The sequence below is a fragment of the Perognathus longimembris genome, chromosome 12 (genome assembly GCF_023159225.1).
Source record: "Perognathus longimembris pacificus isolate PPM17 chromosome 12, ASM2315922v1, whole genome shotgun sequence".
In the NCBI taxonomy this organism is placed as follows: domain Eukaryota; kingdom Metazoa; phylum Chordata; class Mammalia; order Rodentia; family Heteromyidae; genus Perognathus; species Perognathus longimembris.
This window is the reverse complement of record NC_063172.1, coordinates 23,891,362-23,910,313: the sequence shown is the minus strand read 5'-3', so window position 1 is coordinate 23,910,313 and position 18,952 is coordinate 23,891,362. Positions and strand designations below refer to the sequence as shown.

At 33.3% G+C, this 18,952-nt stretch overlaps 1 protein-coding gene across 3 annotated transcripts in view; it reads right to left on the bottom strand.

The window, feature by feature from the left end:
- Angpt1 (angiopoietin 1) overlaps positions 1–18,952 on the bottom strand; it is a 210,593-nt gene that overhangs the window by 38,077 nt on the left and 153,564 nt on the right. For all 3 annotated transcript variants that reach the window (XM_048359162.1, XM_048359164.1, XM_048359163.1), the window contains exons 5-6: positions 9,271–9,398; positions 2,932–3,033 (exon numbers count right to left, since the gene is read on the bottom strand). In XM_048359162.1, coding sequence (XP_048215119.1) covers positions 2,932–3,033; positions 9,271–9,398 — 230 coding nt within the window. The remainder of the gene's footprint in view (positions 1–2,931; positions 3,034–9,270; positions 9,399–18,952) is intronic.

Genomic DNA, 18,952 nt, shown 5'->3' with positions numbered 1-18,952 from the left:
AAGCTGGAAGTAGTGCTGTGACTCAAGTAGTAGAGTTCTATCTTTGAGCACAAAGAAGATCAGGAACAATGCTCCAGGCTGAGTTCAAGCCCCAGGACAGGTAATACAAGTAAATGACCTCCACAGACTCATGCTACATGTTCACAAATCCATGAACAAGATTTTGTTGGCTATCTTCCTAAGGTAAGTTAAGTAAAAGCAAAGCTCAGGTAATAGTCTTTCACAGGCTCAAAGCCAATGTTGAGAACCAAATAAATTTCAGGCCTTCCCATATTGAAAGAGGTTTAACAATAATGATAATATATAATACATATCTGTAATTTCATGTGTTGATATTTTAACTAATAGTTATGGAAATCTCATGGGTCAAAACCACCCATGTATCCATGGCTACAAAAGACAGGAAAGATGGGTACAAAAGAAAGAGGAAAGGCAGGAAAGCAGACATGAGAAGCATTACTATTCATTACAGCAATATAGTCCTGGATTATTAAACAGTAGAGCAGGGAAGATTGAGGAGGAAGTTGTGCATGTTGAGAAGTCTGCATTTTCTCAAAGATTGTGCCCCTCAGCTGAACAACTGAATTTTAGATTACAGGAAATCAATGTATGCATGACAGATAAGGTTTGGCATACGATTAACGGAAGCAGCTGTAACATTTTATCTTTACCATGAATTGTGGTGAATGTTTACCAAGTTGGTCACATATGATGAATTCTTTTGATTGAAAAAATAGTCTTCAGAATCATTCATACCAAAATATTTTAAAATTCTGGAGCTGATCTCATTTTCTGACCATGAGTAATTGACCCTGAAGTGATACATTTTTTTTAAAGTTTGAATAAATCATAGTAGTCTTTGTTATTTCAAATGGGAGAATGGATAAACTCTATAAAATTCTATTATTAAAGGATAATGCCAACCTTGTTCCAGTAATGAAAAAGAAGATTCCTTAAAAATGGATGCATTTGGCACTTCAAGAAATTAATCCGGTTCATACAACAAGTCAGTATCTCTTAGGTAATGTGCCTAGCTTGACAGATAGCACATGTTTACAGCTAATAATTCACTATTTTGGAAAAATCACAGTGATGGCAATTATTCATTTCTACAACTATTAATTTTAATGACAACAAATTTAGATTTTTGTGAATTTTTTAAATTATTCTTATCATTTATTTATCACCAGAATGTTGTACAGAGAGAGGGGTTACCATTTCATACGTAGGGCACTGTGTACATTTCTTACACAATTTATTACCTCCTCCCTCTGAATCTTTATAGTATGATTCTTAGTGAACTTATCATATTTCCTTTACTGAGAGTAATAACCATGAATTAAAAAGGATTGCCAAAGAGTATAGAAAAGGGAAACTTTTGGACACTCTAGTATTTTAAACTTTTATAGATTAGATAGTTTACTACTATAATTTCTATAATCTAACAAGCAGAAAGGGAGTTTGGAAATTGACCTAACATCACAACTCTCCATAACTATCCTGAATTATGACTAATTTCTCTAAGGTCTTTCTATCAAAGAGGGACATAGCTTACTACTTAATGAATTCAATTCTTGTTAGAAATAATTATATTAATGATTACTGTATTAACAATATATCTATTAGTAACACTATCAGAGGGTTTTGTTTATACATAGTCAAAATTTTGCCTCTCTGAAGTGGTCTTCCATCCATTACTGAAAGTCCCTGTAAAGCTATATTAAATTCAAAATTCTAGTGCAGAAGAATGGGCTCCAGGTTGAGGTCACTGTTTCTATAAGCAAGCTCTCAGATAAGAATGATGTTGCTGATAAACAACTAGAGCTGCAGAAGCTCTAGTATGAATGTTTCTATTCAATCAATTAAATAGCTATCAGATAGATTTATACTTACTTTTTTCTCTCCAAGTTAAAGACCACCAATTATTCACTTTTTCCAGTTATTATTTTGAAAATTCTCACATTCTACTTGTACAGTTTAGGATACTCTATTTGTTAGAAAGTGCATCTGAAAGAATGAGAATCATTGACTTGCTCCGTTTACTCATGCCTTGATAGTCTGTGAGCATATTTTAGTATTTGATATTGTGGGCATTGACCACAAAGATGATAAGATTCCAGTTTAATTCAATCAGTTGCTATTTTCTTAGAAAAGTTGAGCTTCCTAATCCAAATTTCCTTTTAAAGTGGGGATAATATTAGTTTCAAAGTTTGATTTTAAAATAGGTAAGGATTCATGTACAGAAAGACAAGCACCAAAAAGATTAGTGATGATGATGATGATGATGATGATGATGATGATGATGATGATGATGTTGATGGGGACATTATTATTATTTTAGAGAACACAATGAACCATATTTTGAAATTCTTTCCCTGTGTAGCCCTATTACCTTGAATCTGCATTTGCCTTGTGATCAAATTTAATCAATAGTATTCAATTTAAAAAAGTATATATCTCGGTGACATTTCTGGATCTAATAAAACTTGAAAAAGCTGAAAACCTTTCCTTCTATCTTTGGTGTGGCAGAATGTGACATGGGAAATCTGATAAACCTGGATTATTGAAGTCAGCCTACGCCAATGAAAGGGAGATATGGAGGAATTCCTATTCAAGGAATAGTACAGTCTGAGTGTGGGTTCTGGCTTGCCTCAACCTTCTTTCAACTAAGAACAACCCCACACATCCACACCAGTTCACCAAATAACTCCAGCAACACATCTTTCCTTCTCATGTACATATGGGAGTCATTTCCTGAAAATGATTTATGAGTATTTTATGTCTAATGAAAATAATGTCGGTAATATTACTATTATTAAACATTTTAAATTACTCAAGAGCCTCTAAAAAATGTAAAGGATTATCATATCATGTGGTGAAGATAACCTTGGGATAAAACATTAAAAAGCAGTTCAAATTGTTCCAGCTTACCATTTTATATTCTTTCCAGCCTCTTTGGAAATCTAGACTTCCATCTTCACGATGTTGTATGACAGTCCAACCTCCTCCATTCAGATCCATATTGCAAAACACCTGACAAACAACCAGAGAGTAAAGTCCAGTGCAAATTACATTTGTTTTAAAGAAACATCCATCTAACACGTTTCAAAGCAGAAATAATATAGATAAGTCTATAGGCTTGTTAGAAGAAGAAAAAGAAATTAAATTGGAAAAGGTTAATTCAGACATATTGTTGCTTATTTCCCTCTTATTCACATTTGAATTGCTTTTAGACACAGTTACATTACTGTAAAAAATTTAGATGAGTTAGAAAATTAAGGGTTTCAGAGACAGACTATTAAAAAATCTGTATCTAAAGATTGGGCCATTTCTCGGTCTCATAAAAGTTAAAATAATCTAAAAACTTCTGTTTGTGAACTTTAAAAATATTTATCTGAAATGGAAATAGGCACTTATGTAAATGTAAGCTTTAAGACTACTTGTAAAGTTTCCAAAATTGAAGGCTTATTTATGACTCAGGATTTCTAAACCTTTTTTCAAAATTGCAAATCTTCATAAGAACAGAAATTTGGGGAAAGCATTTGAATCGCATCTATTTAAGTATCCCTTTCTTATTGCATTATTACTACATACATACCAAAATAATTATTCTTGATTTTTCAACTTCACTTTAGAGGTACAATTTTAGTCCTTAGCATGTAGAGAACACATTATTTGTTTAATTTTAGTAATGAATAATAAGAAAACAGGACACAGTATATTCTTTCTGATTGCCACAATTATTTCTTTTCCATGAGGAAAGTTAGTCAAATAATTTAAAACTTGTATTTATTTTAATTATTGTAAGAACAGTAGTATTTAGTTGGAAATCAATTCCTTTCCCCAAGAGCCCACCATAGAAAAGAATCTGTAATGGGATTATCATTGGAGAGCAATCACTGTGATTGGCGTATCATGAAAAGTGGCACCTTGATGGTGTAAGGCGTGGGCTATAGGGAACATCATTCCTATAACAGTTGGGAATTAAAGCATTTTGAGAGTTGGCTTAAGGCATGAATGAGACTACAGAGGTAGCAGGCAGTGTGGGGACAGAAAGCAGCCCTGACTAAAGGAGCACCTTCAGGGCTTTCCAAGGCCATTTGGCCCAAATGGCCCAAATGGCCAAAGAGTATAAGAGCAATAACAAGAACTGTCAGTCAGAGGACAAATTACTCATGTACTTCTTCAGAATGAAAGGACCTAAGGCATGCTTCTCCATGTGAGCATTAAAAGGGATGATTGCTCTGGAGGGCTTGTCCTCTAATTTGACAGGAGCTATCTAGCTGTGGTTATTCATCAATAGGAAATGAATCATCTCCCAGATTACAAATTTTAAATCTCACTGGTTTTCCCTTATACTAATCCTTTAAATTTCTCCAGTTACTCTTTGTCTTCAACCTATCTCTAGCTAGGCTTTCATCCTCTTTAATTCTAGTTTATTCATTCACTTATTTTTTTCACTCAACAAGCATTAATTCTGTGTTGGGTAGGAGGAAATTATGATGATTAAAATATAGATCATGTCCTCAAAGTGCCTCAGAATTTCAGTAGTAACTGAATACTCTGCATTTAGAGAGACTTTGGAATCTATCATTTTCAACCCCAGGGATCAGAATAATAGAGGCAGTGATCAAAACAATAAAATCGAGAAAAAAAAGCCTATCTGTGAAAGAACAAAGTGATCCCAGTTTTGAGTACATAGTGTTTGATGTAGCATAGTGTTGCATAGTGATCCAACAGGAAGAGTTTCTTGAGTAGTCAGAGATGATTTATCTGAAGTAGATCAAGGATATATAGATAACAAAATAAGGCAAGGAAAAAGGAATAGATATTAATAATGACATGCTTGTTGGATGTTAAACATCTCACATGTATTGACTGACAATCTTAAAACAACTCTACAGTGAGGAGATGATTATTATTTTCATTATACGGATAAAAATTAGATATAGAGTGTGATCATGATTCAGTAATGTTAACATTTAACAGTAGGCATCTAGTGACATGTAAATATCAAGAGATGCTGAGATTATATCTCCAAAGCCCAGAGAAAAAATTCCACAAGGAGGTGAAATTTACCTAGAAGGTTACCAGGTTGGAAGTTGAGGTTCAGAGAGGTTGAGGATGCCAGTCAGCATGAACTGTAATCCCACTTCTATTCTTAACATTTAAAACTTTTATTGAGATTAAGCTAATGTACCCAAGTAAGAATAGCAGTTGGTATGTAATACAGATTACTGTTATGTCTTGGATGCACTTTACAGACAAAATACATGTATGTATTATGTTTTGTCTATTATACATATGCAATATTTCCATATAGAAGTATATTGAATATATATGTATATACATTTGACTTTACAATTATTTACAATTTATTATCAATAGACTAGAATATCCAAAAGAAAAATATGTAGAAATTGGATAATATTTCCTTATGATATGATTACTGGCTTGTACTTATTACTATTGGCATAACTAATTTTTGGTCATACTACTTTTAAACTATATATCTATTTAAGAGGAGGAAAGCACACTTACAATTTTATCTATAGTCAGAAGTAAGCTAAAAATCCTTTGCTGAGCACATAAAAGACATTGCAGATAATTAATGGTCAGTTTCAGAATGATTTGAGATAGAAAGTCCTGAAAAGTTCATTTGCCAGTTTGGTGTGGTCTGTGCCATCTGGCACGGGTTTCCCATCGTCAGAGGTCCACTGCATTTGCTTTGCCTGTGGCACATATTGATTGTACGACTCAGGCTTAACTCTTTCCAAGAAAAGATTGAATTGGCTCCTATCCCAGGCAAGGTCAAAGCTTTCAAGCATTAAACACTTTTTTTTTTTAACATAATAGAGGTTTAAACCCAAACAAAAAGGGGAAATCAGATTGACATAGTTTTTAATGCTTTTGTGCACCAAACAAATTGAAATGATTAGCTTTGTGGACATTAATTATTTTTCCATAACCTTAAATTGAAAAAGGTTCAACACATTTGTTACAGCCTTTTTTCTAAGAATTAGGAGTTCAGGCCAATCTTTAACATTGTATAACAAAATTTATGTCTTCACAGTTTGTTTTTTTCGGTGAAACTAAGCTGGATATAGGACATTTGATTTTAGAAACTTATGAAATGAAAAGAGAAACCCTGTTTCCCACTATGGTGCTTTGATGAGAATACAGAAAGAAATAAACACATACTATTAACATCATAAAAGTGAGATCAAAGTTTCACTTCCTGACTGCTTGAAAAATTAAATCATCCCAGAAAATTACTTTTCGCTTCCACAACACATTTTGAAAATACAACACTTTTAAATATTTCTTTTTTGACATGGAACAATGTCAGTCCAAACAGTAAGTATTATATTTATAAGTCATACACTCTTTAAAGGATTCTAAAAATGCCTTGGTGTTTTATCAAGTGTCATGAATATCTCAGTTTTATCAATTAGTCTATATTCATTTGTATTTGAGAAACTTGTTTTGTTGAGTTGCTTGCCTTTCCCAAATTTCTTAAAGCTTCACAGCATGCAAAGCTATTGCTAAGTAGACACATACAACACCAAACATTTTGTCTGAGATCTTCAATCTACTTAGAAGGCTAAAGTTCCAAAACATAATTTTCAACTCTTTTTATATAATTAAGGGTATATTGGTGATATTCTTTGACTAATAGAAAATTTGTGACTTTGAAAGAGGAAAAGAAAATGAAATTCAAGATGGTAGGGAATAAGGTTAAAATAAGAAATGAATCAGTGTATCTAGTTTCCCAATAGTAAAAGCTTGCTTGTATCCCAAGTAGTATACATATATCTATTGCTCCATGGAACAATAAGGTTATGTTAAAAAATTATGATTGTTGACATTTGAATCATTGTTCATAGAGATAAACTTCTGGCTTAGGCTTGTTGTTGTTAAAATGGAGAAATAGAGTCAGATATTTTCAAGCCAGTGTTCATATTCACCAACTATACTATTTGGGCAAGTTACTTAAAACAACAACAACAACAACAACAGAGATAATGTGGGGCTGGGAAGGTGGCTTAGTGGTAGAGTGCTTGCCTAGCATGCATGAAGTCCTGGGCTTGATTCCACAGCACCACATAAACAGAGGAAGCCATAAGTGGCACTGTGGCTCAAGAGGTAGAGTACTAGCCTTGAGTAGAAAGAAGCCAAGAACAGTGCTCAGGCCCTGAGTTCAAGCCCCAGGACTGGAAAAAATAATAGAGATAATGGGAACCCAAGTCTAATTGAGTTGTTGAAAAAAAGTAAGTAAGTGATTAAGGCCCAAAAAAGGACCTAGAAAACTGTTGAATGATCACCATGTTTGTATTACTGCATTAACCATCTTCTAAAATACATTGGCCAAATTCATATTTTTTTCCTTACCAGTATTATAATAAGTGATTTCAATAAGGGATTTAATTGAAATTGTTATTCTACCTCTTCAATATTGTAGACATGTTAGTCTGAATAAGAGAACAATGTTAATTCTTGTGAGAGGATCCATGATAATGAAGAACAAGATAAGGCAAAAGGAAGTTCCAGAGCAAGGGCAAAATCACCTTTCAAACTATACACACTCAGCTGTTTCCGATGTTATTGCCAGTAAAATAATTCTAATGATAATTATGGAACAGGTTATGTGTGAATGTTTTCCCTCTGTAAAGGCATTTTTTAGAGCAGTTTCCAAAATGGTATATTTTGCTTTTGCTAGATATACACTGATAATTCTGCTAACCTGCTTAGGCCAGTATTATTTCCTAGGCCCAGACCTCAGAAACTTTATCCAGGAAACATTTAACATTGTGGATTCAATACTATACTTATTCAAGAACAATTCTGAATCTCCATTTTATGCAAGCAGCAAAAGAAAGTTGTGCTGTTTTTCAAGAGCAGATCCTCTTCTTGGACCTTGGGCATGAAGCTTTTACACATTTATACATTTTTTGTGTTTTCACTTCAAAGGTGCCCAAGTACCTTCTTTCTAACAAGCTATCCATCCATATCATGGAGCTTCTGGAGTATTTTATAACTATCTTTGGAGTTTTTTTTTTATCTTCTTTACTCTAGTAGGGAGGGTTACTTTATATTTATGCCACTGAATAGTGACTGACAAATGAGTGACATCCAATGAATTATGGTGAATGAAGGCATGACATATATAAAGGCAAAGTGAGAGTTGCTTTTTTTTATGTTTTAATTGATCTTTAAATTTATTTCTGACAAGTTCAATCAGTATTCTTATTTATCATACATATTTTATAAATTTTGACCTTGTATTACCTAACAAGATTTTTCAGTACTGGCACCAGTAGCTCACGCCTTTAATACTAGCTACTCAGGAGGCTGAGATGTGAAGATTGTGTTCAAAGGAGAGTTGCTTATTTCCAGCTTTTTTTTTTTTTTTAAAAAGATGGGTCCTTTTTTCTTTTTCTTTTTTCTGCCAGTCCTGGGCCTTGGACTCAGGGCCTGAGCACTGTCCCTGGCTTCTTTTTGCTCAAGGTTAGCACTCTGGCACTTGAGCCACAGAGCCACTTCTGGCCATTTTCTGCATATGTGGTGCTGGGGAATCGAACCCAAGGTTTCATGTAAACGAGACAAGCACTTTTACCACTAGGCTATATCCCCAGCTCTATTTCCAGCTTTACTTTGGGTCCTTTTCAACAAACTGATGAACTTGATGAACTGTTTCTCCAACCCACTCTAATGTAAATATGAAAAGCAAATCCTTTCAAGATGACAAGTTAAGATAGGGTATGTTTCTCTCACTTTAATAGGAGAAGCCAATGTCAAAATAGCTCCATGTGCCTGGTTCCCTCCCATCATCTACTGAGTGGATGATGTATCTCCTCTGAGATCTTGGGATTTTGGAAGATGACTCCTCTTTTCCACGTAGTTCAAGAAAATGTGACCTCAACATATAATCTGCAACATAAACACTTCTACACAATGAGACATCCCAAGAATCACGGACAAATATCCACCCCTTAAAGACTGAGAAATAGTATCTCTGGGAGAAAAAAGTTGACATGTTTATAGAGAGAATAGTATATGTATGTGAGTATTCAATATGTATTATATCTCTATATGTATTCATATGGATATGTATATATACACATATACATACATATAGATAGATAGATGATTGATAGATAAATATACATGATAGATAGATACATCCAAGATTAACACATTTATAATGGGATTTCTAGTATTTCAACCAGAATTAATTTACAACTCATAAACAAACACTTGTAATATTACCTTTTTGGGTTCTGGCATATTATTAATATAAATAGTATAGATTCCACTTTTATTAAAACCAGCTTGATATACATCTGCACAGTCTCTGAATGGTTTCTCTTCCTCTCTTTTTCCTCCCTTAAGCAAAACTGCAAAAAAAAAAATTGCAAAGTGTGAATAAGAATATCATTATCATTGGCAGTCAAAATGCTTGAAGTCCTTCAAACTGAGTTAAGAATAGCTTCATTTAAATGTCAATGTTGCATTTATTGAAATATCAGAACAACAGACAATATTAAGTTCTTACAATTTTTAAATGGATGGAAAAAGCTATAGAACCATTGCTAACCAATACTTACATTCATTTATCTTCCTAATTTTGGCCTTTTCTACATATGTTTTCTGAAACAGCTCAAAGCATAAGTGACCTGATGGTGTAACACTTCCAACTGTTAGCAATTTATATCAATTGTTACACTTTGCAAAATTTCTAAGGCATTCATATTTCATATGAAATTTTGTTTCTTGTAGTGTTAGGAATGAACACAGGGCCTCATACATGCTAGATATGTGATCTAACACTGAATCACAGTTCTGGAAAAGCCTTTTTAAAGATGCTAATACTTTCCAAGTGTTGGCGGGTTATGCTTGTAATCCTTACTATTTGGAAGGCTGCGAAGGGAAGACCCAGGTTTGAAGCCAGCCCAGGCAAAATAGTTCTCAAGATCCCTTCTAAAAGGGAGGCAGGGGAAGTTGGATGTAGTGGCATGAGCCTGGTATCCTACCTACGAGGGGAAGCCTAACAGCTAGATGGAGCTCAGGCATACACCTAGGCAGAAAACGAGACCCCATCTCAAAAGAAACCCTGTAGAAACAGGGTTGAAAGTGTGTCTCCATAGTAAGAGCTTCTGCCTAAAGATTATTAGGTTCAGAGTTCAATGCTCAGCACACCACACACACACACACACACACACACACACACACACACACACGAAAAAAAAAGAATAAAAGAGAGAAATACAAAATAATATTTAAAATTTAAAACATTGAAAAATAGCTTCTTTTATAGCATTAAAGAGCTCCTAACTTTTTTTTCATTATACCAAAGCAAACTCTGAAAATAATTAAATGTGGCAGGTAGAAAAGAGCTCAGGAGCCAATTTAATTACATAGAAAAATGTAATTTTACTTTGTATTTTATCTAAGGCCCTTAAATTATAGGGTTATATAAAAATCTTAAAAATAGCAAATTCAATTTACAAATTAAATTACAAAAGGAAACAAGTTACCTTAAAGGCTAGAAATGAAGTAAAGAGAAGAAATGAAGGAAAAAAGCCTTATTTTAGTCAGTATTATTGATAGTTTTAATCAGATAAAACACAAAATGACTCATGTTCAGTAGGTCTTAGCTAAAAAACAGGACATTTATAATCTTGTATTTTGCTTATATGACTTTTACTTAAAATGTGACATGTATAAATTATTTATGAATTAGTATTTCTTAAAAGTATAAATTATCTTAGGAATTTGTTCCTTTAACCTTTTGTTTGGTAAAAATTAGGATAATTGGGCTGGGAATATGGCCTAGTGGCAAGAGTGCTTGCCTCGAACCCTGGGTTCGATTCCTCAGCACCACATATATAGAAAAGGGCCAGAAGTGGCGCTGTGGCTCAAGTGGCAGAGTGCTAGCCTTGAGCAAAAAAGAAGCCAGGAACAGTGCTCAGGCCCTGAGTTCAAGGCCCTGGACTGGCAAAAAATAAAATAAAATAAAGATAATTTTGTAATGTAAACTATCTATGTTCAATTACTGATTCACGATAACCTTTGGGAATAAAAATATCTAATTTACACTATGAACCAATGCTTTTAAATTTATTTTAATGCTTTAAAAAATTGACAATGCTCAGTTGACATTTTAGCTATATAATATTTACTAATTTATAAGTTGTAGCCAGCTGAATCTTAGTAGAAACTCTATGTTTCAGTTTTTCACAAATAATTGTTTCATAATGTATTCATGGTAAATGCGTGGTGCTATAAGAAAAATAATTAGAGATTAAAGCAACTAACAACATAATATTTATGTAATTCATGTGAATGCTAATTGTTACAATACTTATATTAAAAGCTCACAATTAAAATATCAACACAATAAATGAACTAATAAAGGTTCATATGTTTGTACAATAGTAAAGAAGTATTTCATAGAGTGCATAAATATAACAATTAAAATGTAAACATTTGAAAATCTTTTTCTAGAACCATTGAGTATGGATTATACTTAAGTATAATTAAGTTCTTAAGTATACTTAAGTTCTCAAAAGCATCAATGCAGGTAAGATGCTTATTAGTTTTAATTCCATGTGCCATTATTTTTGAAAAATAGTTTTTAAATATTTGGTCTTTACTTATATTGAAAAAGTAGAAAATAACCTAATTAGACACCAAAAATAGGGATGTAAAGCAATGCCAACTAAAATTTATGTTCCTTTGAAAGAATAAAAAACACAGGAAGATGTGGTCAATGAGAACCCACTGGTAAGCCTATTTTTCTTTTTTGGGTGGGAAATGGTTAAAGTCATTTATCTACGGAGAAAATACTTCTCTTGTTAAATATAACATTTCCTCGATGTGGTTATGTAAGAATATATTCTCTTCACTTTCTCTCCCACTTCCCTTCCTCTTTTTTCTTCTTTACTTCAGGAAGATGTGGGTAAGGGAGTTTTTTGTGGGAAAGAGAAGTTTTTTTCCTAAATATTTTAAATAATGGGGCGGGGTATGTTGGTTGCTATCTTTAATTTCCCAAATTGGGAGTAGAGATTCTCTACCTAGAAAATTAATTTGAATATTCTATTACAGAAAGGTACAACTGATCCTTCAGTTATATTATGAATTTGTGTTGTTAAAGTAACATTGATCTTGCATGTTATTGAAATTTAACTTTGAACTTTTGAAAAGTTGATGCATATTCTGTCTAGAAGATATAGCTTTTCTTTTCAAAACACTGCCTTTTTAAAATTTAGTTATATTGCCAATCATTACATAATTCTTACTAATTACTTAGCCAACACAGTAATTGGAAGTTTATGCAGGATTTTAGAGTGTTAAAGCATTAAAATTTAACTTCAAACTTTTACTCACAGTTTATGTTGGTACTTTTGCTATATATATAGTCAATTGCTATATACTATGATTAAAGAAGGTCCCTTGTGTAAGGATCAGTTAGCTTTCAGTTGTGTTTTTATTCTTTAAAATCTATAAGTTGTGGTAAATATAAATATTTCTGAGGCCAATACATGAATTTCATAAAGCATAGTAATTGAGAAATGTTAAATACTGATGATATGATAAACACACTGCTAGTATCAAAATTAATGTTGACATTTAATAATGAGATTATCAAATCTAATTTAATATTTAGACTATTAGATGTCTTTTATGGCGATACTTTCATAGGGTGTAAGCCTGCCTAGGCTGATGGAGGCTACATCTGGGTGAGCCTGAATTACTGTTGACTGCTAATTTGTAGGATGACTGCTAATGTGTAGGGTTCTATTGGACTGGCCTTTCCTTGTGAAACTTGGCTAATTAGATATTGAACCCAATGACTAAATCAAGTTATCCATTTTTTTTTCTTAAAACTAAAAAGAGACAAGTAGTTTAATCTTCTTGTAAGTATTTCTATAGTTAAGAGTTAGAAATTATTTATGAGGAAATGACATGTGATATGTAGGCCAAAATGTTGGTTGTGACTTTTTTGCATAACTATTTCATTGTTAAGTACTGTACTGTTCTGAAGAAGATATTATGAAATTATAACTAGAGTATATATTTTAAACCATGAAAAGACAGTACCATGAACTTGAACTTACATATGACTTCTCCAGTATTAAGTCCTAGTGTTAAATTTCTTTTAGGAAGCTTTAGATAGAAAATAGAGCTTTGTCTACGGCCATACCACCCTGAATGAACCCAATCTCGTCTGATCTCCGAAGCTAAGCAGGGTCGGGCCTGGTTAGTACTTGGATGGGAGAAAATAGAGCCTACTAGAACACTACAGGTAGGCACAGGAGAGCAGATGGAGAGAATCTATAAGAGGTATCAACTAGACTGTGCTAGGAAGCAGGTTTTCTAGAGGTCTTTGCCTTTCTCTCATCATCACTTAAAACTTCTTTTCAAAAGGATTGATCCAAAGGATAAATTTAAATATTGATCTTTACCACATACTTTTATATTTTTCCTCTCCTATCCTTTAATTCTCAATGCATATATCTTTCCTAATTGAGTGTAGAGCCCTAGTACTCAAATCAACTTCTTCCAACTCTCCCTTTTCTTTCTTCTTAGCTTGGATCCCAGAATTAGGCATTTAAGAAGTGTCTGTCTCACTACCTAATGTATGTAACTGTAATCCCTTTATACTTCATCTTGACAATAAAAATAAAAATACAATAAAATAAAAGTATCCAGTTTATATTTGTCGTGAATTCCATCAATTGCTCTGATACACACTCACTGCTGGGTTAAATTCTGACCTCCAGATGTGCCAGAATTCTTTTATCCTTTCATCTTTATTTCATGATAGCACACATGAAGAGAGTTTTTTTTGTTGTTGTTGTTTAGTTCCTTTATTTTTGGTGTATCAAAAATCTATATAATCTATTAATCTGAAGTTCTCAATAAACATTGCAAGTTCCTTAACATAACATTTGATGTACTTTTATTCCTTTGAGCAGAATATATTTCAGATTTTCTACTTTTTGCCAAAACTAAAATAAATCTGACTTGACAGCTTAGCATAACTATCAAAGCCATTTGACAGGTATGTCTCTTTCACTCTCTTCCTCTATACTTCAGAAAAGTTCTGCCTTTCTTTTGTGTTCACCTCTCCTACCTAGTCCCTGTTCTGTTTCTGTGATTGTTCTCTTTACCTTTACTGATTTTTAATCCCTCTGCTCACCTACCATGTTCCTGTAGATGTTTCCTATGACTGCATGATTCCATTTTTTATTTTTGTTTCATATATCTACATCTAATCTTATGCAAGCTATAGCATGACTTGAAACTTATAAGGAAATTCTTAAGAATCATAAGCACCCTAACAATGTGTGCAGTTACCTTTGTCTTGACATCTTGATGCATATTTCTACATGTCTGTCAGGCAGTATTGCTACCCCAGAGTCAAGTCATTTTATGATACCTAGTATTTCCTGTATGCTCATTTTCTCCTATCAGTCTTATTTCCTTTCTCAGTTGTCATTGGATAAAAATTAATGAAGTGAAAATGCAAGACAATTAGTCCAAGGTTTTGTCATTGATCTTTCTACCTCTTATTTCTTCATTAACTCAGCATGAACTTCTTGAAAATCCACTGTTTGTAAGTGCCCAGAAAATGGAGATACAGCAACAAGAAAACCCAAATGTATTCACACTGTGTTCATAGCCTAATTTGAGAAAAAACTATTATAGCAGTAGGCCTTCCATGATAGGTCCTGATAACAATATTTAAAATTAGTATCTTAATGACAGGAGCAAACTCAACACAAGCTGCTTTAACCAAAAAAAATTTAATTAGACACTGTCATAGAATAATCCATGGTGAAACTTTAGGTAACACATGATTAAGCTTCAAGAAATATAACTAGGAATTTATTCTTTTATCTTTTGGCTTACTTTTTCTTGGCTCATTACCTGCTTACAAGATGTCAGGCAGCAGCTTGTAGAGCTATAAAGTTACTAATGTAAATATAGTAGCCAAAAGAAAGTGACAGACCATTGTTATCTCAAAGGCACAAATCAGGTACATTGGAAACATGTAAGGAGAATAGTCTCCATCTGCCAAGCAGACTCAGGCAAGGCTGAGAAGAAGAGATAACGCTTGAAATAACAAAACATGCAGAATAGCTTATCTGAGCTCACAGTTTGAGAGCCTGGTATGTCATTTCAAAGACTTCACTGGTACCACTATCAGCAAATAAATCTAGAAAGTCTTAGGAAGGAGTCATTATTCATTCTTTTCATTGAGCCTTATCTGTACAACCAAATCTTTGCCATCTATAGGAAAAGAATGGGGACATAAGCAGGTGCATGTCTGTCTTTCACCAGCCAAAATTCAGGCAGTAAGCAACCTGAGACTCTGATGCCAGCTGCTGTCGACTGTATCGTAATCTTTCCTTCATTTGATGAACCAACAGTTTCAATCCAGATGGTATACAAACCACCAGACTGACTTCAAGGAAAGATCATAAAAGCTGAATTGGAGGGTCACTTCACTTTAGATGAACCCTCCAGAGAAAACTTCCTGGAATGTTAAATTGATAATTTTGAGTCTCAAGCACCATAGCAGAGAACACAAAGAACAATTATCCTTGCTACCAAAGACAATGTGAAATACCAAAACCTTTCCCTTTGTCCATTTCCCAATAAGTTTCTGTAAGAAATCAATTATTCATTCCTTTTAAATTTTGAGTCTGTCTGATGACTCATATCTTTCCAGTATTTAGCAAACATGAGAATACATGTGGACTTGGTTATTTGTTCCAGGGAAATGCCTGTGGATTTTTATTTATTCATTTTAATTTTGCGTCAGTGTATTAAGGAGATCATAGACTTAGGAACTAACCCCAAGCCTGTGATTTCAACAGGTCATTGAAGTTCACTGAGCATAGAGATGAGCAAAAATGGCCAATCTGACAAGGCACAAATAAGCAATTGATCAATTAGTGCTGTACTCCTCAGAGGGGAGAGAGGGCATTTCATTTAAGTGCCATTCTCAAGACTTTCTCTAGAATCCTAACCAACTTGAAAGGGCTTTTAGAAGTGAACGAAGGTAATTCCTTCCATTTCAGAAATATGGAAAAGTAAACCATTTCTGGGTGATCCACATTTTAATATTTTGTGGGCAGATATGAAAATTAGGGAGATTTATCAATGACTTTATTAAACACATACACAAACATGTACAAATACTAAAAGTGAAATCTTTATGCATGTAAATTGAAAATTTCAAGGTTAGTGCCTTATCTCACAATAAAACATATGCATGCAAATGTGATTATCTGTGGGTTTGATTCATCATGACAATTACCCTACAAAAATGGCAATTTGCCCACATCATATATACATAATACATACATACATGTATTTGCCACATAATGTCAAATATATGTGATATATATGTGTATATATACATATATGTGTGCATATGTGTATATATGTGTGTATATAATAAGCATATTTACTTGATTTCTGAGCCTATAGAGTATTGCCAGAAACTATGTTTGGAAGAAAGATGGTGGGAAAGTAAGACTAGGTATATTTGCGTATGCTTGTGTTTATATGTGCAGATTTAGGGTCATCTAATATCAGACATGAGAATAACCACACAAGGATAACTGGAAATTAATAATTGAAAGCTTATGTATATATGAGAGAAAGAAAGAAATTTAAAGTAGGCAACAATAAGAAATAGTAACATTGTGGGCATTAAATAAAGAGACAAATTATATACTTTTTCATAGACTCCCTGGTTTTCTGATATAAATTAATTTGTATTTGAGAATGATTTAAATTATTAGGAAAAATGATTTTATTTAGTTTTTTGTTAAATAAATAAAGGAACCATTAAAAGTAGTATAGACTGTTTATCATAATGATACTAAATTTTCTTAAGATTTTACTATTTACAGGGACCTAGTTCAATCACATAGAGAATGCATCTTTTATGTCCTGTGATTACAGGTATATAACATTTTAATTACATATCCATGGTAGATAAGCTGTTAAGTCTATGTGGACATGCAAATTCATCCTTCATGGATGGATCTTCAAGTTTACGGTGACTTTGGTCTTGGAAAAGTAATGCAATTCAAGTAATTTTGCATATTTTACTGTAGTACAGCTAATATCTCCTGTGTGAAACAGTTTATACTCAAGAATGTTAAAAATTACTTGACTAAAACTTGAAAATGGAATTAGATGCAAAGTTTCTTTGATCAACTAAGCACATTTTTAAAAAAAATTATCTCTGTGTTTTCTCTTTGGACACCCTGCTGGACATTTGTGAATGCTTCAAGATTCCTGCCATTTATTCAGAGGGCCATTTTATTAATGAAGATTTTTCAGGTGTTTCATGTATGTTAATTTTCCATGTAATGTTTTCAGCCTGGCTAAAATATATTGATTTTGCACAAGACTTCCTCTGCATATGGGAAAGCTTAAAGGGTACTTTTTATGACTTTTGAGTGGAGGAATAACTGATCTCAGCAAAAGATCTTAAAAATGGAAAGTCCTTGAGCAACACAATGAGCATACACAGTACTTGCAGGATGCTTTAGAAAACTTTCTTTCTGCCTCTCTCTCTCCTTCACACACACACACACACACACACACACACACACACACATCTTCACTTAGATGTGTTTGGAAAATAAGAGCTGATTGTCACCACAGGTTCTGTCACTTTGGTTCTTACACTTGTGGTGTAATGTATGTGCAGAATCGCACTTGATTGTTCTCTATCAACATAACCTGCCACTCAGATCATAGTGCTACTAGAGTCATTGAGAGTTATGCAAAACCAAGGGAAGATTGGAATGATCTATCCAAATCATAAAGTGTGGGTTTAGTCAAGGATACCAGATGAACTCCAAGACGTGAGATACTTTATGTTAAGCAACCTTGTAGATTATTGAATGTGACTCAGAAGTCTCAATTTCTGGTTTTTGAAAACTTCCCTGCTCTGCCCTTCAAGTTGTATTCTTCAAAGCTGCTTTTATTGACAAGCAAAACATCTTAGTCTAAATCCTGGCTATAGGGGGAAAAGCTGTAGGATTCTTATAGTTGATTTGGTGTGTATGTGTGTGTGTGTGTGTGTGTATGTGTGTTCTTTTTTCTCTTAAGTAGTTGTACAAGAGTTGCCACTTACAAGGCAATTTATAGATATACCTCATTTTGATCAATGTCACCTCTTTCAACATTCTTACCCATCCCTTACCTCATGTTTCTCAGTTGTGTAGTACATACATTGAATTGTTGAAAGCATTCACCTCCCCTGTTCTCCTCCTCATCTGTCTAACCCTCTCTCCTTGACTCTACTTCACCCCTTTTGGGCCATATCTCTACTTGAACCTAAAGTTCAAACCCTCTTCTGGTAGTCAAAGTAAAATGTTCAAATCTGAGTAGTTATGAGTTCAAGAAAACTCAAGATAAAAATTAAAATGAAAGGATAGTTGAATGAATTTACATTGCACTGAATAGTATGGATTCATAAGTCCATTACAAAGGTAAACCAAAATCCTTGGCTTCAGAGTAATCCCACTGAGAATGGGAGCATTCAAGTCAGTAAGATAAATGTGTGACAATAACATATGATGTTAATATTCTTTTATTTGAAGTTAATTGTAAGTTTATATAAAGGAACTGAGTAATTTATAACATTAGATTTAAAAGTTTTTTGGTACTATTAGAAAATTCTTATAAGAAACATAAACAGTAATTTTTATGCTTTTAAATTAAGATATATCATGAAATCATTTCTTATTCCTTCTCAAAGTGTAACAAATTTCAGAATGATTTCTTTCAGTGGCTTGTGAGATACACTGACACTAAATAATGGTAATAAAACTTTTTTTTCTTTACTTACCCTCAGAGTAATTGAACATTGTCAGTTGGTTCACTGTAAAGTACCATTACTTTTTTCTAACTA